The sequence below is a fragment of the Lynx rufus genome, unplaced genomic scaffold (assembly GCF_022079265.1).
Source record: "Lynx rufus isolate CCGP_SWC_20201006 ecotype Redwood Valley unplaced genomic scaffold, mLynRuf1.p SCAF_2, whole genome shotgun sequence".
Taxonomy (NCBI): domain Eukaryota; kingdom Metazoa; phylum Chordata; class Mammalia; order Carnivora; family Felidae; genus Lynx; species Lynx rufus.
The window spans coordinates 8,047,791-8,072,695 of record NW_025814834.1 but is presented as its reverse complement, the minus strand read 5'-3'; the positions used below and the strand labels follow the sequence as shown (position 1 = coordinate 8,072,695).

General features: G+C 54.5%; 1 protein-coding gene across 2 annotated transcripts; it reads left to right on the top strand.

Moving 5' to 3' along the window:
* Nucleotides 1-7,250: 7,250 nt before the first annotated feature.
* On the top strand, nt 7,251-12,253 carry PTMA (prothymosin alpha). Of its 2 annotated transcripts, none has more exons than XM_047084606.1 (5): nt 7,251-7,471; nt 10,219-10,290; nt 10,557-10,653; nt 11,157-11,230; nt 11,502-12,253. In XM_047084606.1, the coding sequence occupies exons 1-5, from the start codon at nt 7,427-7,429 to the stop codon at nt 11,547-11,549; spliced, it is 336 nt and encodes a 111-aa protein (XP_046940562.1). In that variant the 5' UTR covers nt 7,251-7,426; the 3' UTR covers nt 11,550-12,253. The 2 variants fall into 2 exon arrangements, with proteins under 2 accessions (XP_046940562.1, XP_046940563.1); XM_047084607.1 differs by having other exon boundaries at nt 7,258-7,471; nt 10,560-10,653.
* Nucleotides 12,254-24,905: the final 12,652 nt, after the last annotated feature.

Sequence of the window (24,905 nt, the reverse complement as noted above, 5' to 3'; positions counted from 1 at the left end):
CCTGAGATTAAGTGTCGTATGCTGTGCTGACTGAGCCAGCCAGGCACCCCCCCCCCCCCCCGTGTAGGCTCACTCATTAACATTAATCATCAATTTCTAATTTCCCTTTTATCTGTTTCTGCAGGTATTCAGAACACATTTGACTCTCTTTCATGAATGTCATGAATTCTTTCATGAATGTCCCTGAATCCAAATTCAGCCTTTATAGTAGTGGTGACTCCTGAAGAACGTTCTGGAATACATTTTTATCATCCTGGAGGTCTCGATTGAGGGACACCTCCAACGTATGACATATGGCCCAAGACTGATCACCGCAAGGTGATAAATACTTTGGGGATCTCAAAAGCACGTCTTGGCCAAGGACTTTGCCCCTCAGAGCGCTGTGGCCCTGCGAACAGCCCAGGAGCATGGACGAGCAGCCATGCTGTTTTCTCCCTGGGAGCTGTGCCATGTTCTCTTCGTTTAGCAAGTGGGAAAACTGAGGCCCTGCCAGGAGCCAAGTGGATTGGGAGGTGTCTGGCTGATGCTTTTGAGGTAACACTCCTAAAGCGCCTCGGTGGCAAGAGACGGCATAATCTGGCACAATCTGGCGAAAGCCACTGAGAGCCATGCAAGGCCTGGCCCCAGGCAAGCGACTGAGAAGTGCCCCAGCTGGGGAAGACGCTGGGGCGGCTCGCAGTTCAGGTGTGCGGCCTCGAGCTTTCCTCTCAGGCTTTAACGGCACGAGGCGCTCACATTTCCCTGGAAAAGGGACGCCAGCTGCCCTTCCCTGGGGAGGTTTGGGTTTTGAGGTAATGCTTCATCCTGCTTTGAGATTTTCCTGCAGAATCGTCCCAGTGAGAGCCATGCTTTTTCTCTCCTGTGAGATTCTCAGAAAACCTCTTGGAGGGAGTATTTCTTTCTTTTTTCCTCTTTCTTTCTTTCTTTCTTTCTTTCTTTCTTTCTTTTCTTTCTTTCTTTCTCCTTTCCCTTTCTTTCTTTCTCTTTCTTTCTTTTTTCTTTCTTTCTTTCTTTCTTTCTTTCTTTCTTTCTTTCTTTCTTTCTTTCTTTCTTTCTTTCCTTTCTTTCCCTTCCTTCCTTCCTTCCTTCCTTCCTTCCTTCCTTCCTTCCTTATTATTTATTTTTGAGAGAGAAAGAGAGAGAGAAAGTGTGAGCACGGGAGGGGCAGAGAGAGACGGGGACAAAGGATCTGAAGTGGGCTCTGTGCTGACAGCAGTGAGCCCGATGTAGGGCTCGAACTCACGAACTGTGAGATCATAACCTGAGCCGAAGTTGGACAGACACTCAACTAACTGAGACACCCAGGCTCCCCTAAGTGGAGAGGACATTTTTTTATTAAAAAAATTTTTTTAAATGTTTTTGTTTTACTTTTTGAGAGAGTATTTAAAAAAATTTTTTTAATGTTTTTATTTTACTTTTTGAGAGAGAGAGAGAGGGAGAGAGACTGAGCAAGAGCCAGGGAGGGGCAGAGAGAGAGGGAGACACAGAACCAGAAGCAGGCTCCAGGCTCTGAGCTGTCAGCACAGAGTCGGACGCGGGGCTGGAACCCACAAGTCGTGAAATCATGACCTGAGCGGAAGTTGGACGTGCAACTGACTGAGCCACCCAGGTGCCCTGGAGAGAGTGTTTCTGAAAGGAGTCTGAGACTTCTCCCCCTGCTCTAGAGGCCCTGGCTCCCACCTGGATCTGGAAAAAGATTCCCGTGCTCGTGACTGTCACTGCGCATCTCAGCCTTCCCGGCACAAGGCAGCTGAGAGCCCTCTCGGGAGGGTGCGGGAGGTCCTGATCCGGGCGCCGCCAGCTTGCTCTGTGATCTTCGCTAAGCCCCTCAATCCTTTTGCTCTGCCATGTGCAAACCAAATGCTCCCAGCGTCACCCTGGATCCTCCACGGCAAAGACAAGCAGAATCCAAGTGGGGGGCTGTTTTTGGATCAGGGGCCACAGGACCCTTCGTGGCGGTGCTTATAGATTTCTTCAGAAACGCCATTCTCACCCGCTTGTGGACAAGGACTGAGCCAGTGTGACCAGCGTGTCCCAGGGTGCCTGGGAGTTTCCTGGTTGTAACGCTGAGAAGCCCCGTGTCCTAGAACAACCTGGAGAGTTGGTCACTCTGTCCGTACTCCACTTTGGTGTGAGAGAATGAGTAAATTCTGGCTGGTGGTGCGTCCTCCACACCTTACACCCTCTCCCCGTAAACATGGCTGGAGGTGGCTTCTCTGCCAGGGGTGAAGGGAAGACCCGTTTGAGATTAACAGAGATGAGGAAAGCAGACATTCCAAGCTACCTCTCCCCAACTTCGAGCTTACTTCTGGCCTGGAGGGGGCACACAGACCCTTATCTAGGACCCACTGGAGACTCCTGTCTTGCTGGGTTCCCGTGTGGGGCCAGGTAGCAAGAAGGGACAGGTGTGGAGATGTCCAGTTCAATGCCTCCTCATGTCACATATAGGTGTTTAACCTTTCCTTGGATGCGCCGCCCTCACAGGCATTCACGGGGCAGGGAGACGGATGTGCTGGCACACGTGCACCCCCCCCCCAACCAGCACCTTCACCTGCCAGCATGATGCCGGGCCCACGCACTCACGAACGGTAACCAGAGCTTAAGCAAAACACCCACGGAGCTTGAGCTATGCAAATAGGCGTGCACACACACACACACAGATGGATGCAGGGAAGAGGGGCTGGGAAACGGCATGGGCAGGCAGAAGATTCCTGGAGACAGCATGGGGGGGGGGGCATGTGCACGGGAGTCCAGAACGGGCACCATGGCGCGAGCGTGCTCAGGAGGCGGCGGTGGCCATGGACACAGCACACACACCTCCCCCAGCCTCCTTACCTAGTCTCCAACCGGAGCTCCAGTTTGGCATGTTTGGGGGCAGGCCCTGAACATCAAGAGATGTCCCCCACCCTCCCCCTGCCAGGCAGGAGCCTCTTGGGGCTGCCAGACCTGTGTAGGTACCAGGGCCTTCTGGCACAGCTCCCCGGGAGAAAGGGCAGGCCCGGACGTGCTGCACAGGGGAGCAGGCGTGTGGGGGGTGGCTCTTACACAATCCCATCCGGGCTCGGCAAGGCGGGAGAGTTGAAAGGCCCCTGGCAGCTCCCCAGGCCCTTCTGCCCGGGCAAGGAAACCACAGCCTGAAACGCCTGGGTTTCTGAAGGGCGGGAAGGCGGGAGTTTTTGAGGCCTGCTCCACTCGGGCTCCCTCCCAGACTCTGTCATTCCTCTGAGGCCAGAGGGGCTGCCGAGCATGTCGGGCACCGAATCATCGGCTTCCGGAAACTCCGCTAGGCTGGTGCCCTCATTTCCCACTGAATATGGGAAGAATTTGCTGAAGACATTGTTCCTTTGCCCAGAGATCTGCAGACACCGAAACCTATCCACTTAGGTGCAGAAAGCAGCTGGAAAATGGGGCCCTGAGAAGACCGATGGTTTTCCTGGATGGATGTGCCAGATACTCTTCTAAGCACTTTCTGAATATTAACCAGTTCAATTCCCACCATAACCCCAGAAGGTAGGCAACTGTTATTATCATCTCCATTTTTTTAGAGGTGAGGAAATGACTTGCCTAGTTTCACACAGCTAGCATGTGGCAAGACTGGGATATGAACCCAGGCAGCTTTACCAGCGTTTATAACCTTTTTGGTCTTTTGGGAATCAAGCAGACTGCTGAGACAACCAATTAGGAATACATTGGACATGGCTTAGGACAAGGGTTGCAAACATAAGTGCCTACAGGGCCAGACAGGTGAAAAAAGTGTGACTCAGGCCTGGCAGCGAGAGGCCTGTGGTCCCAACTGGAGAATGTGTAGGTAACCCAGAGGTGTCCTTATACAAATTCCTTAAAAACAAAACTTGCCTGGGGGCCACTTGGGGCCCCTGCCTTAGAGAAGCTCTAACCTAAGCCCAGGGCACCTCTGACATGCACGTGGAAATGTGGTCTAACAGGGCATACCAGCTCATCTTGGGAGGTTTCAAAGGCCACAGAAGCAGCAAAGGACAGAGATGTATCAGTGAGTGGAAGTGACAGAGGACAGGAAGAACAGCCATTCAGAAACGGCAAAGATGATGTGAGTGGCCTGTCCCTGGAGGAACGGAGGCTCTTGATAGCCTAAATAACTCCATCACTTATGAGTCCAAGGAGGTCCAAGGAGGCCACTTCTGCTCCAGGACACATCTAACAAGGCAGAGTCTTTCATTTTAGGATTTTAGCCCCAGCTTGGTCACTGATTCACTTGGTTACTTCAAGTTCCTTGCTATAATCCTTGGTCTGCTCTTTTGACTTGTTACAAGTAAAGTGATATCATATTGGAGGCTGAACGTACAAATTTGCTGATTTTCAATTGGTTTTGACCTACAAAAACATCAGTTTCATATGATTCAACCCTATAATTGTCCTGTCTACCTTGCAAGATGCAGAGGATAAATGAAAATGCTTGAGGGGTGAGCCAAAGACTCCCTGCTATGTACACAGCAAGCGCTCAGTGAATGCTTGCTGAATGTAAATACTGGTTCCAGAACCAGGTGCGCAGGAGCCTTCCTTACTGCTTCTAGCAGAGCCAACAGCTTGGGGGACAGGGGGTGGGGAGGGGGACAGGGTCAGGCAAAGCAGTTCTTCGAGGGAAATTCACGCTCACCCAGCTCCTCCCAGACGTCTGCAGCATTGCCCAGAACCACTCCCCTACGCCCTCACCGCCCCCCCCCCCCGCACCCCGCCCCTACCCCTGCCCCTGCCCCTGTCCCTGAGCCATAATCCAGAAGTCATGTCCAGTTTTCAGCTTGGATATACAGACTGCCCAAGGTCACCATCCAGGGAGGTTAGAAGCCTCAATTGCTTAGATGTGGCACAGACCAAGCTCTCGCTGCATCTGGGTTTTGTGGACTGAACAATTCCTTCTAGGGTAAACCAGAGATTAATGGATGCAAGGAAGGTAGAAGGCGCTGTCCTGCCTCATTTACGATGCCGCACAATCCCTCCAGTTCTTGGAGACTGTGGCACAAAGGAGGAGATCACAGCGGCAGCGGACAACAAGCCCTTTCCTCCTCTGGGGCGAAGAACCGCCCCAGGTCCACGCCGCAATAAAGGCAGCTGGCCGGGGGAGGAAGGGACCGAACAAAGAGTTGGGACGCGTGGTCCTTGGGGATACTATTGCGAGTCCCTTGGACTGACGCGCGCCCACCCTGCCGAAAATCCCACTTCCAGCCATTGGGGTGCCTGGGGGCAGGACGGAGACCCGCAGACGCCCCCTCCGCTGCCGCGTACCCGGGACGGGATGGCGACCGCCAGGCAGCAGGAGGTGGCGCGATGCTCCCGCCCTTTCCAGCACCTGTCCTACGTTTCTCCCGGCCAAAGGACAGGGAGCCCGGGCTTCTCTCTTCCCAGAGGACAAGTCGCTTGGGAAAAGCCCCAACGGCCAGACTGACAGATGTGAACCAGGATGCGGGCCTGACGCGTGCGGGACAGGGGAGGCGGGGAGGGGGCCCAGACCCAGGTGGCGCCCCTGCACTCCGCGCCTCCTCCCGGCGGGGCAGCGGAGTCCCGGGTCATAGGAGGCAGCCAGGCGGATGCGTGGTAAGCTCAGCAAAGGGAGTCTCGAGGTGGGAATGGGGTCAGCGAGCCCCTGACCTAAGAGAAACAAGAAGGGCGACTCAGTCTCTCCTCCCGTTCCTCACTTGAAGCTCTACTGGATTTGGCATCCGTCCCTCCTCCACGACTTAAGACTCCGGGTTTTCTCCATTCCCAGATCGGCCGCCCCAAGAGACAGACAGCGGAACCTGCCAATGGCAGGACGCAAAGCGTCAACTTTGTGTTCGCCCGCCACTCTCAGCCAGTGTGCGCCCGTTTCTCCGGAGTCCCGCCTTCCGTGTCGGGCGCCCCCTTCTGGCAGCACGGGGATGAACCCTATCTGTCGCCATGTTGAGTGCGGCACAGAGAGTTTATTTATTTTTTTTTCTGGAACATTTTCCCATCTATTCTAATCTTTCTTCCCACACGGCTGGCCTCTTACTTCGACAGCCAAGCGCGGTTGCAATAAGGAGGGTGTAGCCTGCGGTTTTCGGATCGTCTGCGTGATCTGATCGCCACGTCACGCCACGCTTACCGAGCCCAGCGCCATCTTGAGTGTGGCGCCTTGATGGTTCTCTTCTCAGGGCTCCGCGTGGTTCCCTAAATGGCGCCCCAAACTTCAAGGAGTCCCCAAGGACTACCCCAACTGGTCTAAAGGACGATTATTTCCCCCAGTAAACTCTCAGTGTATAAGCTCATGTGCCCCTCGCAGCCCCTTAAGGGCGGCGAGAGAGGGTAGACTCGATGGCCGGGCCGTGGAAGGAGGCTCCCAGAGGCTGTCACGACGGCAGTGACGGTCCGGGGCAGGCGCTGTCCAATGCCCTGGGGTGCGGAGACCGCTGTGTGGTGCGACGCCCGTGGGATTGTCCTGTTCGAAGGCAGGAGCCTGCACCGGCCCACGACTCCCCTCGAAGCACGAATCCCAGAGAGTGTGCTTGGCACGGAGCCCGCTCGTCGGGTGGCTCAGGCGGCCGACGCCGGGGCTGGTGGTGGGCAAAGGGGTCACCTCTTCAAAGACTGGGGCGTCTGGGGCTGGGCAGAGGATGTTGACGACGTAAAGACGGGGCGGCCTAGGAGCGCGGGTCTCGGCCTCGCGCCCTCAATGATCGTCTTAGGGCTACCGCCCACTTGCCATGGGACAATTCTTGGTTGAAGGTGCCCAGGAGCGGGGGGCGGGCACCTCCCCGGGCACTGCACAGGGCACCGCCCCGGGCGAGCGCAGCCCAGCACCCGGCCCTCCCCTCCCCCTCGCTGGCAGCCGTCGTGCGCGCCGGTCGCCGCCTCCTCTTCCCTCCCCCTCCTTCCGAGCAGCAGCGGGGAGGGGAAGACGGGGCGGGGGGGGGGGGCTGGGCGGGCAGCTTTGCCGCGCTTTGGCTTTCTGCGTCAGCAGCCCCAGCAAAACAGCTGCGGGAGCGCGCGCCCAGAGCGCGCTCGCGCGCCCCTCCCCCACGGCGCCGGCGCCGCCGAGACCCGGCAAACTAAGGCCCTGAATGACAGTGCGGCCGGCGACTGCGCAGCGCGGGACGCACCAAGGCACTGCCGCTTTAAGCACGCTTGCCCATTGTTCGGAATCGAGCCAATGAGCGAGCGCCCGCTCCCTGTGCTCAGCCAATAGCATTCGGGCAGAGGAGGCCGAGCGCCGCCCACTAATCTATATTAAAGGTTCTGGCGCCGCGTGAGTTCCCCACTGGCTGCTCTGAAAAGCCATCTTTGCATTGTTCCTGCGTCCGGCTTCCCGTTCGCCGCAACCACCTCCGCCGCGCGCCTCCTCCGCCACCCCGGACTCCGGCAGCTTTGTCGCCAGAGTCCTCGAACTCTCGCTCTCTTTTTAATCCGCTGCATCGGATCACCGGCGTGCCCCATCATGTCAGACGCGGCCGTGGACACCAGCTCCGAGATCACCACCAAGGTGAGGCTGGACGCCGCCCGCCCCTTCGGGGTCCGAAGGCTGCCGCCGGAGCGGTGTTTGGCGCGCGACGGCTGGGCTGCCCCAAGCTCGCTGTCGTTTCTTCCTGTGGAGAGACTGCTCGCCCCCGGCCTAGGCCCCCCGGCAGCCCACTCTTTTGTGTGCGGGGGAGGGGGCGGGAAGCGCTGCGGGCAGACGTGATGCCCGTCGAGGAGTGGGCCGGGGTGCCCTCGGGGTCCCGAGGGCGGGTGCGGGGGCTGAGGGGCTCGGGTGATGGGTGTCGCACAGCTCCTGAAACTTGTTTGTGACTCGTCTGAACAGTGGCGGGAGGAGAGGGGCCGGGCTGGGGGTCGTCAGCCCGCAGGGCACACGGAAATAACTTTGAAACTCGAGCGCGTTTGGAATCGGAAGTGCTGGGGGGGGGTGCGCGTTGCAGGCGCGGGTCGGCTGCGGGAAGTGGCGGCTCCGCAGCGAGCGCCCGCCGGCGGCGCTGCTCTTTGTTCGGAGCCGGGCTGCCTCGTTTCGCGCCTTGCAGTGGGTCCGAGGAGGTTTATCGGGACTAAGCTCTGATAAGGCGGAGTGGGGCAGCGGGTCAGCCGGCCGCTACGTCGATTGTCTCCGCGGAGGTGTGAAGGTCTCCTCCGCCCTGGGGGCCCTCAGGGAGGGCGGGGGTAGGCGTCCTCCGGGGAGAGTGCTCCGGGAGCAGCCGCCCAGCTTCAATAATTCAGCGGTGCCGGGTTTGGCTGTGGAGGAGGCGAGCCCACGCGCCGTTGGGGAGGAAACGGAAAGTGAAGGAACGGCGCGCCGCGGCGACGATGGGCGCCCCCCGCGGCTGCCCGGGAAGCACCGTGTGCGCGGCCGCTCCGGAGGCGACGCGGACGAACAAAAGCTGTGGCCGCGGCTGCCCCGTTGCGGGGTCAAGCCGGGCGCCAGAGGTGTTTGGGAGACTGGTGCTGCGGGTTCACTGCCCTCGGTTTTGAGGTCTTGGGCGTTTGGCGCAGTTCTGGTCCTGCGCGCCGGGTAGTTTCCGCGGCCCGCGCGGCGAGCGTCTCCGCCCTCAGCGGGAGCGCGGCACTTTAAGGCACATCGGCGTTTTTACCCTGAGGCTCTTGTCCGCGCCTCTTTTCGTGCCCCTACGGGGACGGGTACGAGTCACCTTGGCGTCTCCTTAACCTCTGTGCCCCTGGCGTCACCTCTGGCTCTCTCCCAGGGGTGACTCCCCCTGCGGAGTGGAGCTGGCGACTGGGATCTCCGCAAGGGCTTCAGCCCGGCCCCCTCTGGGCCCAGCCCGGGAACTAGTCGGGGGTGGAAGGGTCGGCCCTTCCCGGTGCGGACGTCCGCGTTCGCTTTCCTTCTAGGCAATTTCCCGCCGGGAATAAATAGCGCGTGGAGCGCGTCCCCGACGGCCTCGGGCTGCCGGTCTGAGAAAGCCCTGTGGACTTCGGGGCGGCCTCCCGCGGGACTTTGCCCGCCAAATGCGAGACGCAGGCCCACGCGTCGAGGCCTGTGGTGGGGGCGTCGAGAGACCCGGAAAGACCGGCGCGCAAGTCGCGCGGTGGCTGGGCCAGCGCAGCCCGCACGCCCCGGGTCTCCAGGGTCAGGGGCGCACTCGGCGGCCCTGGGCCACGTGCTCCGCGCGCGCGGTGCGTGCCGAGGTCCGCGCGCAAAGCCCGCCGGGCGGGGGCTGCGCGCCTGCGCGCCGCGTTCTCCCCGCCCCCACCCGCTCCCCGGGGCTTCGGCCGCCAGGGGGCGGGAGCGGGCGGTGCCTGGGTTCGCGGCCCGTCGGCCCGGGGTAATGGGGCCGACAGGTGCCCCGGGGCCGCTCACTGGATGGAGGCCGAGCTGCACCGGCGCCCGGCCCGACGCCTGTTTGTGTTGGCAGCCGGTTCGGCAGTGCCAGGTGGAAAAAGTTACGGGGCTTTGGGGCGCCCCCGACGGCGTTGCCCTTTGGACCGTGTCCACTCCTCGAGGTGCGGCCGAACACTGAGAGCCGCCGCGCGGACAGCGAGAAGCTGGGAGGGAGATGGGGAGCACCGGGCCGCGCGCATCTGAACAAGGGTCGAGTCACCCAAGCTGGGGTGCATTTCCCGGCAACGGTCTGGGACCTCCTGGGACAGCTGTCACGTATAGGGGATTGGTGGGTTCGGGTTTTCTCCAAAGACCTGCCCTTGCAGGTCCTGGGCTACCGTGGGCTTGGAGCTTAAGCTCGGCTCTAAGGCGGCCTCCCCAGTTCTGCCTGTTTGCTTCCTCCCATTCCCTTCCCAGGCTAACCCGCCCACGGGAGTTCTCCCCGCAGCGCCCGGGCCCTCCCTCCATTACCTTATTTATTTATGGCGCATACCTGCTGTCTTCCAAGGAGGATTTGTGAGAGGCGGAGCTCCCTCTGGTTGGAAACCAGTCTGTGATGGGTGTGTGAGAGTGAAGTGTTCCCGGGCTCGTCTGCCCAGCCAGACGGGTTTAAGGCTGTGGTGCCACAGTGGCTCTTTTCCTAAGAAGCATGAGTAAGGGACGGTGGGGACAACTGTAGGGGACTCTTTTTGGTGTGTTTCTTAAGGGTTGAGAAATCGGAGGAAACCTTGACCACAGACCCCCTGGGTATCCTGTTGGCCCTTCCTTGCAGTATTTCCAAGTGTAATACGGGGCTGTTAGGACATCCACATCAGCGGTACATACGTGCCTTGAGTCCTGGGCCTCTTTGCCAGCCCTGGGTTTCTCAAAAAGACTTACTGGTTCCCTCTTACTTTTTGAAGGACTTAAAGGAGAAGAAGGAAGTTGTGGAGGAGGCGGAGAATGGAAGAGACGCCCCTGCTAATGGGAACGCTGTGAGTGTCCACCTTCCCCATGACCCCTAACTGCTCTGGGCCAGGAAGTTCTCACTCCAGCTTGGGTTTAATCCTGGTTAGGGGAGGAGGCTGAGCCCTCGGGCAGTTCCTGCATGGTGGTCCCCTGGTGGAGCTTTAGGAAGATGAATTGATGAGTTCTCTTAGCTGGTCTGGGACTGTAGACGCACTGGTGGGGTCCCGGGGAAGGGATGGGGCAGGACCGATGGCCTGTTCTCATTAACAACCTGGTTATGTTTTCTGTCGAGGAGAATGAGGAAAATGGGGAGCAGGAGGCTGACAATGAGGTAGATGAAGAAGAGGAAGAAGGGGGAGAGGAGGAGGAGGAGGAGGAGGAAGGTGATGGTGAGTAGCCTTGTTCATCTCCCCTTTTGGGGTTCCTTTCCCTTGCTTTGTCTAGAAAAGGGGCAGGAATTGGGGGTTTCTGGGGTTGGAGACCGGTGGACCCCCTGCAGCCGGGTTTGTACTGTGGAGTTAGGACTTTGTTGTAGGCTAGTGAGGCGAAGCTGTGCCCTGTGCACCCACACTGACTCCCTTTGGTGCCTTCCGCGCACTGATCTGTTCGTCTGTCCTCTTGGGGTGCAGCCGGCTATGTGGGCCCTTTTTCTTCCTCCGAAGACTTGTGCCCGTGTGGCTGGTGTGGTACCCTGGCTGCCCGGTTTGTCAGGCTGCAGAGATCAGGGGTCTCTTGTCCTGGCGATTCTGTTACTGGCAGATCCCCTGAGGCGCTGTGGTGTTGTGTGTCTCTCCCCCCGCCAAGTTCTGGCTGTCACTGAGTGGGCAGGGTACCAAGATTCTTCCCTTAGTTGAGGAGGCAGCATGGTTTACCCTGGGGTTTGGTTCTGCAGGGGAGGAAGAGGATGGAGACGAAGATGAGGAGGCTGAGGCAGCTACGGGCAAACGGGCAGCTGAAGATGATGAGGTGGGTCCTGGCTTGGGTGTGGCTTGGGGGCTAAGGTGTTACCGCCCGAGGGGCTGCCGATTGGAGTCTGGGGGTGGTGAGTGGTCCTGAAAGGCAGGCTCCCTTGTCTTGAGCAGGAATAGGAAGGAACCTAGGCCTGCCTTCCCAGAGCCCTGGAAGCCTCTGGAGGGGCCAGTGCCTGGCCCCTGCTTGGCTATGTCAAGTGGCGGGGGGGGGGGGGGGGGGGGGGCGCAGGGGGCTGCAGGGGCCTTGACTGTCTTTCTCTGCCCAGGATGACGATGTCGACACCAAGAAGCAGAAGACCGACGAGGATGACTAGACAGCAAAAAAGGAAAAGTTAAACTTAACAAAACAAAAAAAGGCCACCGTGACCTATTCACCCTCCACTTCCCGTCTCAGAATCTAAACGTGGTCACCTTCGAGTAGAGAGTCCCGCCCGCCCGCCCCACGCGGGCAGCGCCACCCGCAGATGACACACGCTCTCCGCCACCCAACCAAAACCACAACGTGAATTTGCAACAGGGGAGGAAAAAAGAACCAAAACTTCCAAGGCCCTGCTTTTTTTCTTAAAAGTACTTTAAAAAGGAAAATTTGTTTGTATTTTTTATTTACATTTTATATTTTTGTACATATTGTTAGGGGTCAGCCATTTTTAATGATCTCGGATGACCAAACCAGCCTTCGGAGCGTTCTCTGTCCTACTTCTGACTTTACTTGTGGTGTGACCATGTTCATTATAATCTCAAAGGAGAAAAAAAACCTTGTAAAAAAAGCAAAAACAACAACAAAAAAACAATCTTATTCCGAGCATTCCAGTAACTTTTTTTGTGTATGTACTTAGCTGTACTATAAGTAGTTGGTTTGTATGAGATGGTTAAAAAGGCCAAAGATAAAAGGTTTCTTTTTTTTCCTTTTTTGTCTATGAAGTTGCTGTTTATTTTTTTTGGCCTGTTTGATGTATGTGTGAAACAATGTTGTCCAACAATAAACCGGAATTTTATTTTGCTGAGTTGTTCTAACAAAGCTGTCTCAAGCCTGTTTTTTCTGTGTTTCATTTCTCTTTAGACTTGAGGAGGGGGTGAAGATGGGAGGGGGAGGGTCTTGAGCTCAAGCCCAGCTACGTTTCCTGGGGATAGTGGGCCAAAACCCCCAGTTTGCAAGGAGGATGGATATGCCTGTTGGGCTGCATGGTGGGTGGCCATGGTGGTCAGCGACTGAGCCATGACAGGCCACCAAGACATGGGGAAGGACCCTGGAGTTCCGGGTTGAAGGGGGAGCTGCTTAACCTGGGTCGGTCTCCTGCTTACCTCATAGGGTCGTCCCACGACTACCTCATTGGGTATCCTGGAAAGTGTGATGTCCGCAGCCCCAGGGACTCCAGAGGAACAGGCCCTAGGGTTGGGGTCTGCACTGGCCAGATGTGAGCCTGGGGCCAAGACCCCAGCCAGGCTGCCTCCCGCCTCCCAGTAGGATAACTGACAACTTTGGCCTTTCCTACTGGGGCCTCTCCCAATTAGTGTGGCCACAGTGGCTCCCCCTGGTGGTGGCATGTGGCATATGCCACCTTCTGGTCCCTTTAAACTTTTCAGGGCGCTAAATGCAGCCTTGCCCTAATTTTCCAAGCTCCAGCCTGGAGAAGGAAGTAGGACCTTGGTTAGAAGGGCAGGCCAGCCTGACCCTTGAGCACAGTTGAAGGTGGTAGGTGGGCACTTCGGATTTTCAGACACAGATTGTGAGAAGTGAGGAAAGCTGAGTGAAGCAACGGTGACCTCAAGCTCAAGCCCTCAGGGAGAGGGAGCTATTGGAGCTCCCTAAGCTGCCTGAGGCCTGAAGATGAGCTTCACAAGCAGAAGCCCCCTACAGGCATCCCTAGTGTGTGCCCCTGAATCGTGGTGGTACCCATTCTCTAGGCTGTCAGCGAGATTGAAATCCTACTGGCAAACAGGCTGCAGGACCCACTGTGAGGGGCCTGTTGTTCACTGAGCATGTAAATGTATGGGCTCTGCCACCCGCTGGGGGGACCCTGGGCCTCCTTTGTCCCTCCCGAATGCGGTCTTAAAGATGCCTTGTTCTTAGATACGCAGGGCTGAGAGGGAAAGGGGGCTGGAAGGGGGTGGTGCACAGATCCATCCTCAGGAGGGATACGTCTCAGGTCGGTGTGCCTGAGCCTATGCCACAGGCAGGAGTGGGCAGAGGAGGAGGTGGGGACAGAAAAACCATGCACCCTCCCTACCTCCCAACACGGCATGTGGGAGTTCTTGCCTCGCACTTGAGCTGACTTACCCACTGCTTTATCCAAAGAGACAACCCTCTCCTGACAATGGCTCCTGTCTCCCTCTGCCCTCTCTCCACCTCAGGCCCTGCTCTGCATTAAGGAGTCTTCAAAACACCCGTGGGCAGTGAGGGGTTGGGGGGAGGGGGATGTTAGCTGAGGTACCCATCCACAACTCTTTAAGGAGAATCTTGGACAAGGGGACTCTGAGCACCAGGACAAGGGGTCCCGACAGCTGGGAGGGGCTCCATGGGGAGGCAGCAATGAAGCTGAGACTGGAAAGGCCAGGAGGATGAAAAAGGAGACGCGGGACAGTTCGGGGGGGGGGGTCAGCAGCGGTGCGCGGCCAGGCCCTGATGCAGGAGGGTGCTGAGAGCGCACAGGCAAAGGGGGCGGGCAGTCTGCACCAGGTGCTGAGGTAGGATTTCCCGGGAAGCCATGGAATGGCTTTAGTAGGAAAACTCCCTGGAAAGCACTGAAGTGACATCTGCCGAGGCAGGGGTCCTGGATTAGGAAGAAGTCCTGGGTGGAAGAGAAACAGGTGATTTTGAGATACAACATGGGGTAAAGTGTCAAGACTCCGGGATAGGTTGGGTGTTGGAGGCCAGGATCCCCGACCCCAGGCTGGGGCCTGAGCCCTTCGGCACAGGGAGGAGCCATTTGCCACGTGGAAGGGGCTGGAGATGAAGGTCTAGACCTGCACGGAAACCTTGCTGTGTTTGAGGTGAATTGTCAGAGGCTGTTGGGTGCACAGGTCTGGGGGCAGAAGAGAGGCCTGGGCTGGGCCAGAGTAACCGAGGCCGAGGTACGAACAAGATAGGCCAGGACGAGGGCCCGGCAAGAAGACGCAGGGCATTAAGTCACACTGGGGAACACAGAGCTAGGTGCTGTCCCTCTCAGTAAGTGAAAGCTCTGAGCCCAGGGCCACCTCTCCCTTCATCCCAGGCCCCGCCTCCCTCGCTCACCAGCACATTAGCCTCCTTGTGTCCAAGGCAAGCTTGGTCCTCCCGCAGGGACTCTGCACTTGCCACTCCTGCCCCAGGGATGTCTGATTCCCAAACTTCTCATGACTCGATCCATGTTAGGTCTCAGTGCCAGTGTTACCTCCCCAGACAGGCCGTCCCTGTCCCTGACTTAAAGAAGGCCTTCCCCGGTTCTGTCCCTCAACCACAAAGCAGGTCTCACAATGTGAGCTCGTATATTTTACCGGTTTGTGTGTTTCTTGGCTGTCCCCCGTGCTTTGTTTACCACGTTTCCCTGCACACAGTATTCTGTCGATTCCATTCATTCATTCGTTCATTCGTTCATTCATTCGTTCATTTACATGTGCGCCCAGTGCTCTCCGGACACCACAGGGCACCTCCGGGTTGTGAGAGAGCATTCCACACCTTTGTCTCCCCCACCCTCGTTCGTGGATTCTGCTGGGCACCCCATTCTGGCGGGGGGTGGGGGGCTTGCCCTGCACAGGTGTTGGAGCCTGTGAAGACAAGTGTGGCGAGTCCTGGGCTGCTCAAGCCCCAGGCTGCCTGTCGCCCCCTGAACTGCACCCAAACTGCTGCCAGGGTCGGGGTCGGATCAAGGCTTCGGTAGGAAGGAACTTCTAGCCCTGAGCACCCACCCCATGTGTCCCGCACAGGCTGGGCTGGTGGCTTCTCGAGGCAAGGCTGACCAGCTCCAGGGCAGCTCGGTCCTGCAGATGTTCCCAAGGCCCATCGCCCAGGCTGGGTCTCTAGCCCAAGGGGCAAAGAAGGAACATAGAAGGCAACGCATGGAGCTGGCATCAGGCTCCCAGGCTCCCTCAGTCTTGGAAGGAACTACTATCCTCAAAACTTCTAGAAAAGAGGTAAGAGGCTTAGCCCCATCCAGACGCAGATTTGACAGCTGTGTTAACGGGCAAGAAACTGAACCTTGCTGGGCCTCCCTGTCCTCCTCTGCACAATGGGAACAAGAGTGTGAGTCATGAGCCAGGCCCAGGGCTTTCTTTCTTAATGTCCCATGTCCGCACCTAGCTCCCGGCACCCTCTGTCCCAGCCACATGGCCTCACCGCATCGCTTCGCCCCCCGAAGTTTGGCCTGGAATAGCCCTTTGCTGCCTTTGGCACTTTGGCACTAGTCCTTCTAAAGGTCGCTACACTATTTGTCACTCCCTGGGGACCTGTTCTCAGACAACCTGTTCTACGCATCCATCTTCCTCCCAAAGTCCCCTCCGTGGGCCAGGCTGCCCGCACGGCCCAAATTGGAAGATTTGCAAGGGACGGGCTCCCTCTGGTGGACATAGAGGAACTGCAGGGGGCTCTGCTGGCTTCTGCTCAGTCCGGGAAAGAGCCTTTCAGGGGCCCTGGCCTCGGGGAGCGCAACTTCAGCCACCGCCATCCCACAAAAAGACCTTCCTCCCTCTCTGTTTCTGGAGCCCCAATCAGACCTGAGAGTCAGTGGTCATTTCGCAAGCCTTTCCTCTGGGCAGCTGATGGCCCAGGAATCTGGTCCTTATTTTCCTCAAGGGGAGACCCCAGAACCCTCCAGAGTCGAGCTGAGGTCAGGGGCAGTTCCTCCTGTGTCTACCTTGAGTTCCGGTCCCCCGAGCTCCCTCTTGCTTAACTCCGGTCAAATGCTTGGTGTACACAGCACCCTTCTAGGGCAGGTCCAGCTCTTGGTCATCTCTGCTCACTATTCACAGTGACTGCTGACCTAAGTCACAGTCCCAGGAGCCTCTGCTCCTTGGAACTGGGGGCTGGAGGTCCCAGGCTCCCAGAGGCACTCCCTGGTGCTCTGAGCTGCCCGCCAGGCTGCCCCAGGCCTGAGTGCCAGGATCTGGTCCCACCTCTTCTCGGCTGCCAACGCCGGCCCACGGGTCCAAAGACGGCCTACGTCCCCAGTGCCCAGCCTTCTGCCATGCTTCCTCTGAGGCCTCCTATGTCCTGGGTACGGGCCATCCCTGCCCGCCTCAGGCCCTGGCCACTGTGTGGTCCCTGCCTGGTGAAAGCTGCTTCATGGGGATGGAAATTCTGGTCCCAGCTCTCCTTGGGGTAGTACAGTTTTGCAGTGTAGCCGCTTGTCAACCCCTAGCTCCAAGCCCTTGAAGGCAAGGGTGGGGCCAGCCAGGAAAGGGGGCAGTGCTCTCCTCAGGCCTGCCTCTTCAGAGACCTCAGCCTCTGCTCACAGGGTCTGGTCTGAGTTCAGAGAGACGCCGAGAGCTCGACTTAGGAAACAGCTGAAACATTCTAAGGCTGCCTGCAACACGGACCTTATATACTAGGGGAATGGTACCTAGCGCGTGTGTGCAATTTACCGAGAAGGCCTAGCAGCCTGTGGCTGGCCGGGATTCCGTGAGGTCCTGAGCATAGCCAAGGGACCCAGCTTGGAGGGTGTACGCCCTCGTGAGCTCTTTGTCAAGGCTGCTGCCTTTGGCAGCAGAAATGCAGCAACAAGAGCCAGGTGGTCACTCGAGACAACCTCATTTCACATGCACCCATGCTGGGGCCCAGCTGTGAGGCTCTTGGCAGAGAGCAGATCTCTGGCAGGAAGGAGCTGCTGGTGAGGATTCCATAAGGTACCAGGGGACATATGTCGTTTTTGTCACCAGCAGCCATCCCATCGTCCTTCTCTTGGCAATAATCTCCTGAAATGGCGTCCGGTTTGCCTCTTAAAGAACTTCAGCCCGGGTACTCTCAAATTCCACCGCAGAGTACGTGACTTGGTCTTGACCAATCAGTGCCCAGGAACCCCTGGCTGTACTGATTGGCTCAGGGTTGGCTCATGACCGTAGCTGGTCCAATCGGAGTGAGCCTTGGGATTTTCAAAAAATTATTTATTTATTTATTCATGCACGTTTATTTATTTTGAGAGAGAGAGAGGGAGAGCCAGCGAGCAGGGGAGGGGCAGAGAGAGGGAGAAGGAGAATCCCATACAGGCTCCATGCTGTGTCACCAGCACAGAGCTGGACACGGGGCTCAAACCTACCAACCCTGAGATGATGACCCGAGCTGAAGTCAAGAGTCGGACACTCAACCGACTCAGCTACTGAGGCACTCCTTAAATGTTTGTTTATTTTTTTAACGTTTATTTATTTTTGAGACAGAGAGAGACAGAGCATGAACGGGGGAGGGGCAGAGAGAGAGGGAGACACAGAATCGGAAGCAGGCTCAGGGCTCCGAGCCATCAGCCCAGAGCCCGTCGCGGGGCTCGAACTCACGGACCGCAAGATCATGACCTGAGCCAAAGTCGGACGCCCAACCGACTGAGCCACCCAGGTGCCCCTAAATGTTTATCTTTGAGAGAGAGAGAGCGCACAAGTAGGGGAGGGACAGAGAGAGGAGGACAGAGGATCCGAACCATGCTCTGTGCTGACAGCAGTGAGCCGATGTGGGGCTTGAACTCACAAACCGTGAGATCATGACCTGTGCCGAAGTCAGGCACTTAGCTGACTGAGCCACCCAGGCACCCTGGGATTGTTTGTTTGTTTTTTAAGTAAGCTCTAGCCCAACAGGGGGCTTGAATTCATGACTCTGAGATCAAGAGTCACGTACTCCACCAGCTCAGTCAGCCAGGTACTCAAAATCTGGGATTTTTTTATTGAGGTGTTGAAAAGGGAAGAAACTTGGACCTGGGAGGTAAGCCTTGAACTTAGATCGATGGAGACGCAGCCCATACAGATAGAAGCAGAGTTGAGCCAAGAGGCAGAGGAACTCTAAGTTCTATTTTTTTTTTTTTTTTTATATTTATTTTTGGGACAGCGCAAGTGGGGGAAGTGGAGACAGAAGGCGATAGAGGATCCCGAAGCGGGCTCTGTGCTGACAGACTGATGTGGGACTCGAACTCACAGAACTCACAAACCACGAGATCATGACCTGATCCAAAGTCAGATGCTCAACCGACTGAGCCACCCGGGTGCCCAGAGGAACTCTAAGTTCTGATGACATTGCTTGAGTCTCTAGGTTGAGCTGTGCCTAAATGCCGTACCAATCTCTGGACTGTTCAGTTACGCAAGTCTGTAAATTTCCTCCTACTTTAGGCTGGTTAAGGTTGGGTTTTCCGTCGTCTGTAACTGAGTCATATTAGCAGACAGGAGAATAGGGGGCTCCAGGCTCCAATCTCCAAAGCCAACCAGGCCTCCATGAACAACAAAGACAGCTTGAGGAGGGAGGAACGAAGAGGTGTGGGCATTGCTTTCCTGGTGTGTTTTCTAGGTTGAGGGGGAGCAGAGGGAGGTGAGTCAACCTCAGAAGATACCGCGATGCTCATGGTTCATCTCTCAGTAGGATCGGAGTACCGCTTGACTCATTCCCAGCTGGGTTGGGGGTGGGGGCAAGGCCCAGCCACGCAAGCTCCCCACCTTAATTCCACTGCTTGGAGTTGCCCTTTCCCTCTTCTCCAGCCGTCGGTGCTCTCTGGTCCTCTGGCCTCCCAGCAACTCACTGAACTTACGGTCTTCCCACCTATGCCTCACAGCCAAACACAGTCTCACTGGACTCAGTTGCTGTGCGACTCCTGAATAAGGGGAGAGCCCCCCCGCCCCGTCTTCATGCAGCCTGGCACCTCCCAGTTTCTCTGCTCCAAGGTGTGCCTGAGAGGTGAGATCCATCCAGTTTGCCAAAGTGCTGAGGTAAGCAAGGTTGAAGGGTTTTCTTTCTGCAGAACAGGGTCTCACTGGGTCTTTAATATACAATGGAGTCTCTAAGAGGAAAATTTCACATGTGCAGCTCATTCCAAATTCGACCTGGATTTTTTTTTTTTAATAGAAAGCCTATTAACATATTGAAGGACATTAGTGTCCAGAAAAAGCTGACCTTGTACAAGGACCCCCACCAGGGCTCAGGGAATGTTTGCTGAACTAAACAGATGATAGGAAAGGATTCCTTTGGGAGCTGGTTCCATATTCTGGCTCACAGAACCCTGCATGGGCCTCATGCAGGCTCTCTCAGCTGCCGGTAGTCTGGGGCCCTGTGACCCTTGTCAACACGGCCCAAGAGGTGGTTGGTATCAGTAGGTTTGGGTGGAGCAAAAAGTGGAAAGTGGTACAAATCTTTCTGGAAAGCATTTGCCCCTATATATCAAATTAAAAAAAAATGTGTACATATTCTTTTGTCTTAGGAATTCATCTGCAACTCCATTCTGTACCCTAGGAAAATTGCTACCACTTCCCACAGGTATTCTCTGGGTCCTTCTCACCAATCTCCCCACAATGTCCCACTAGAGCTGGGGGCTGTGGCCTGTTGGAGACTGATGATGGGCAGACATCTAGTCTTGAAGATACTGAGGCTGGATGGGTTCCAGCACCAGGGGGGAGGTGACAGTGGATTCTACAATTCCGATCCCTTTGTCAACATTGTCCCTAGCCAGCTTTGAGGGGCCGCTGGCCTCTCTACTGGTCAACCTCTCAGTAAATATCTCTCTCCAGGAGATGCTCATTTCTTTCCTTGGAGACAGTGTGGTCTGGACGCATTTCATTTTATTGAGTTATTAAAAAAATTTTTTTAAACATTTACTCATTTTTTGAGAGACAGAGAGAGCACAAGCAGGGGAGGGGCAGAGAGAGGGGGAGACACAGAATCCGAAGCAGGCTCCAGGCTCTGAGCTGTCAGCACAGAGCCCGATGCGGGGCTTGGGCTCATGAAACACGAGATAGTGACCTGAGCCGAAGTCGGACGCTTAACCGACTGAGCCACCCAGGCGCCCCTGGATGCATTTTAAAGACCTTGGCATTAAATGAGTCCCATTATTAGGTAGGCGGGCTTTATATTATTTTCCTGGTCTGCTCAGGGGCTTGCCAAAATCACAAACAATGACTTAGCTTTTAAATGGTAGTCTCTTGTGGGGCGCCTGGATGGCTCAGTTGGTTAAGTGTCTGACTTTGGCCTAGGTCATGATCTCGCCATTCCAGAATTCGAGCCCCGTGTGGGGCTCTGTGCTGACAGCTCAGAGCCTGAAGCCTGTTTTGGATTCTGTGTCTCCCGCTCTCTCTGCCCCTCCCCCCACTCATGCTCTGTCTCTCTCTCTCTCAAAAATAAATAAACATTAAAAAAAAGTTATAAACGGTTCGTCTCCTGGAATGCCATGACATTTTTTAGATGTGGCACTCCCAGTGGCCACTTGCCTCTGCAAGGAGGCCAAGGAGGTGCCTGTGGGCAGGGGCAAGGTTTTTTTCAGCAAATGATTGTGTGTCTTCTTCAAAACGCCACCAAATCCACAGTGAGGTCTCAGAATTCTGTGCCAGAATGATATCATCTGAGCCTGGAAATGTTTGAGGATCACTGTGGCCATAAAACCACCTGAATATCATATAAGGTGTCTACTTTTGGGGTGCCTGGGTGGTTCAGTCGGTTAAGCCTCCGACTCTTGCTTTTGGCTCAGGTCACCATCTCCCGGTTCGTGGGTTCCAGCCCCACGTTGGACTTGCACTGGCAATGCAGGGCCTGCTTGGGATTCTCTCTCTCCCTCACTCTCTGCCCCTCCCCCACTCACATGCACGTGTGCTCGTGCACTCTCTCAAAATAAATAAAGCGTCTACTTTTAAGTAGATGTAAACCCCTCAAGAAAAACCTTAACCTAATTGTACCAAATGTATTGCTGATCATTGCTGAATACAAGCCAATTAAAAGAGGGTAACAATTCGACAATCTGCCGGAAGAAGGGATTTGGATCCCAATCCTGACCAAGGGCTGAGCCCTGAGTAAACAGTATATATACGGCCAATAATATACCACGAAAGAAAAGAAATGACCATTATCAATCTCGAACAACATAAAAAAGTGGAATGAAATTCCAAGTTCTGTAAATAGAACCCCTGACGACATAGGGGTTCCCTGTGCACCATAAAATATTCAAATACCATATTGTATGGCTTTAATACACATATGTTAGCCCCAGATGAAAATAATAATTATACATAAAACATTCATGTGATAATAATCTTGCTTATCCTCTTATAATTGAGAAGAGCTATTTGGAGGATGATTTGAATAAATCAAGTCACTTAAAAAGCCACTCTAAGAAATTTGAATAAATGCCTTCTTTTCCCTTGAAAACATTTCCTCTAATAAGTACAAGAATTCAAAAGCATTCCATGGAACCAAGAGCTGTCTGAGTTCGGGAGATGGGGTGGGGAGGGGGTGGTCAATACCCAGTTTTGCTAGCTGCCATTGAAGGTTTTATGTGCATGTGTTTCTTGCCATCTGAAAGGTGGATTTCATTTTATTTTAAGTAATCTCTACACCTGATGTTGGGCTCAAACTAATGACCCCAAGATCAAGAGTTGCATACTCTACCGACTGAGCCAGCCAGGTGCTCCTGAAAGACATATTTTTTTAGAGATTTTTTTTCCTTAATGTTTATTTATTTTTGTGTGAGAGAGACAGAGACAGAACATGATCAGGGGAGGAGCAGAGAGAGAGGGAGACACAGAATCTGAAGCAGGCTCCAGGCTCTGAGCTGTCAGCACAGAGCCCGACATGGGGCTGGAACTCACGAACTGCGAGATCATGACCTGAGTGGAAGTCAGACGCTTAACCCACTGAGCTCCCTGAAAAGCATACGTTAAACTAAAGGCTTAGGGCACCCGGCTGGCTGTTGGTAGAGAATGTGACTCTTTGATCTCAGAGTGGTGAGTCTGAGCCTCACACTGGGTGTGGAAATTACTCGAAAATAAATCTGAAAACAACAACAGAACACCTAAGGGCTTACTAGAAAGTCCTTAAACTTTCTCTGTTCACAGCATCCTTAGTGTCTCAGTAGTTTTTTCATAATGCAACTAAACCAAAATAAACAACGCTTCTCTTTATTATGTAGTATATTAAATATTTATATCCTAACCTAGTTAGTAGCTGTCATATTATCTGGGAAAAAGAAAAGCCACATAAATTGCGAGAAAAAATATTTTTATTTTATTTGTAATCACAATGACTTACTGATGGGCTATGTGCCTGCTGAGCACCGCACAGCTTCTCAAACTTTGGAATCAGATTGGACACAACCACCCTCATTTCCTATTCACATTGATTTTTAAGGGGTGCTTACTTATCACCCAAACTTCCCAAAACTCGGTTTCTTAAAGATACCTCCTCAAAAAGAATGTAGCGTGGTGTAATGTGATGTTGAAACCGAACTGCCTTGAGTTCATAGTGACCAGTGTACAACACATGTCCCAAATTGTTGCATTTCCTTTGAAAATTAAAATATCCTTTGGCACCCTTGTGGATTTGCTGAAGTGCCCTGGGGTGCCTCAGTGCACAGTTTGGGAACCAAATCTCTACTTTTCACTCCGTTCCACTTCACCCCTCTGTTTTATTCAAAACTACAGCCAAAGATGCTCGTTTCAGACCCAATAAAAGCACCAAAAAAACTGCTAAGCAGATTATGTCTTCACTGTGAGGACTATTTTAACAGTGTATTTTGAAAGCTGCCAAAACAATTGCCTGCTCACCAGCAAGAAATTCTAAAAATAAACCATTCAATACAGAGGGATTGGCAACCAGACGCACATTTTGGGGCTCTTTTTGGCCGTGACGCGAAGGATAAATCAGAAGGGGAGGCGATGCAGTTGGCCCCACAGGAGGCAGGTGGTTGTAGGAACCACAGCACGGGGAGCAGGGCTGGAAAAGATGTCTGTGAAGCTGGTCAACAGGCTGGTCTGAATTGTGGGACGGCCCATTCTCCCCACTAACCTCCAGGGAGTGGTCATCAGCTCTGAAGTTCTCCTCCTTCCCTGACCTGGGCAGATGTTTCTGCCTGCCAGTCCCACCCGAGCCTGGGGGGTGGTGGTGAAGGAAAGCAGGGACCTCTGTGGCCCGTTTTCTCCTCAGTTCTCCTCTCCACCCTGCATCAGGCCGCATGGGGCCGGTTCATGCCTCTCACAAGGAGTCCCTTGTAGAAAATTAGAGAATCGTGGGTACCATACCGGGTTCTTGCTTTGTTGAGTGTTTAGGGGACTTAAAACATCTTTTCGAGTAAAAGCCTGGCTGTCAAAGGCTGTTGGCTTGCTGGGGACTCATCCAGCCTGTTGTGGTGGTCAAAAGCTGAACGCTGTCTTCTGTTCCTTTTCACACCAGACTGATGCTGCCATTGCGCTGTCCTGTTTCTTCAGAGCATTGATCACTATCTGAAATTATTTGCTTCCTGTCTCCTCTCATTAGAATCTAATGGTAGGGACTTCCCTAGTCTTGTCCAGCAAGTACCTCCACCATTTAGAACAGTGGTTGGTACATAAAAAGTGCTCGATACATATGTGTGGAGTGAATGTATAATGCTTAAAGGGTTTGCATATCGTATATTCTCGATATTCAAGAGCTAAAAAAGAAAGAAAACAAGAGAAAAGAAAAGAAAAGAAAGGAAAGGAAAAGAAAAGAAAAAAATCCACTAACAAACATTTTAGGGACAAGGTGGTTGGAAGCAAATGAAGAGTCTGAAAGGAGCTGAACTCCCAGAAAAGGGGCTCCCTGAATCCAGAAGAATCTCCAGATGTCAAAAGGATTAAAGGCAGGAGACAGAACAGGAAGGACCAGAAGGGGGCAGTGGATCAGTGGCGTTCGAGTATGCACTGGAGGAGAGGAGGCCCGGGCCAGAGACAGACAGCAGTGGCTGAGGAGTGAATGAGAGGCAGGGAGTGGAAAGAAGGAGTGGAGACAATTCCAAGGAGTTTGCATCTGCAGAGAAAGAGAAGGATGCAGCAGGACTGAAGGAAAACGTTATTTTTAAAAACTTGGTTTTTAGGGTGACTTGAATACATTTTGAGGTTAAGAACTGAAGGACTCAGAGAAGAGGGCTTTGCTGATTTTTCTGAATTGTGTGTCATCTCTTCTTCCTTTTTAAATTTTCATCTTATTCATTTATTTTTTTATCTCTCCTTCATTTCTTTTAAAGTTGTATTTAAAAAAATTTTTTTTAACGTTTATTTATTTTTGAGACAGAGAGAGAGCATGAATGGGAGAGGGTCAGAGAGAGAGAGGGAGACACAGAATCTGAAACAGGCTCCAGGCTCTGAGCAGTCAGCACAGAGCCCGGAGCGGGGCTCACACTCACGGACCGCGAGATCATGACCCGAGCCGAAGTCGGACGCCCAACCGACTGAGCCACCCAGGCGCCCCTAAAGTTGTATTTTTTTTAAGGGGCTCAAACTCACAACCTCGAGATCAGGAGTTGCATGCTCTTCCGACTGAGCCAGCCAGGCGCCCCGATCTCTTCTTCCTTTAAATTCACCTGTGCTTCCTTATGGCAGGCACTTCTACTCGTCACGTCCCTCTACTAGAGGCACGTGAAAGGCAGGCCTGTGCCTCACACACACATATATAGTAAGAGTATAAGTGTGACCTAATGTGGCCTTTGGTAGCCTTGACTGCCTGCAACCCCTGCTTTTGCCCAACTGGGGCCAGACTCAGTGCTTCACCACACGCCCACCACAGAAGTCCAAAA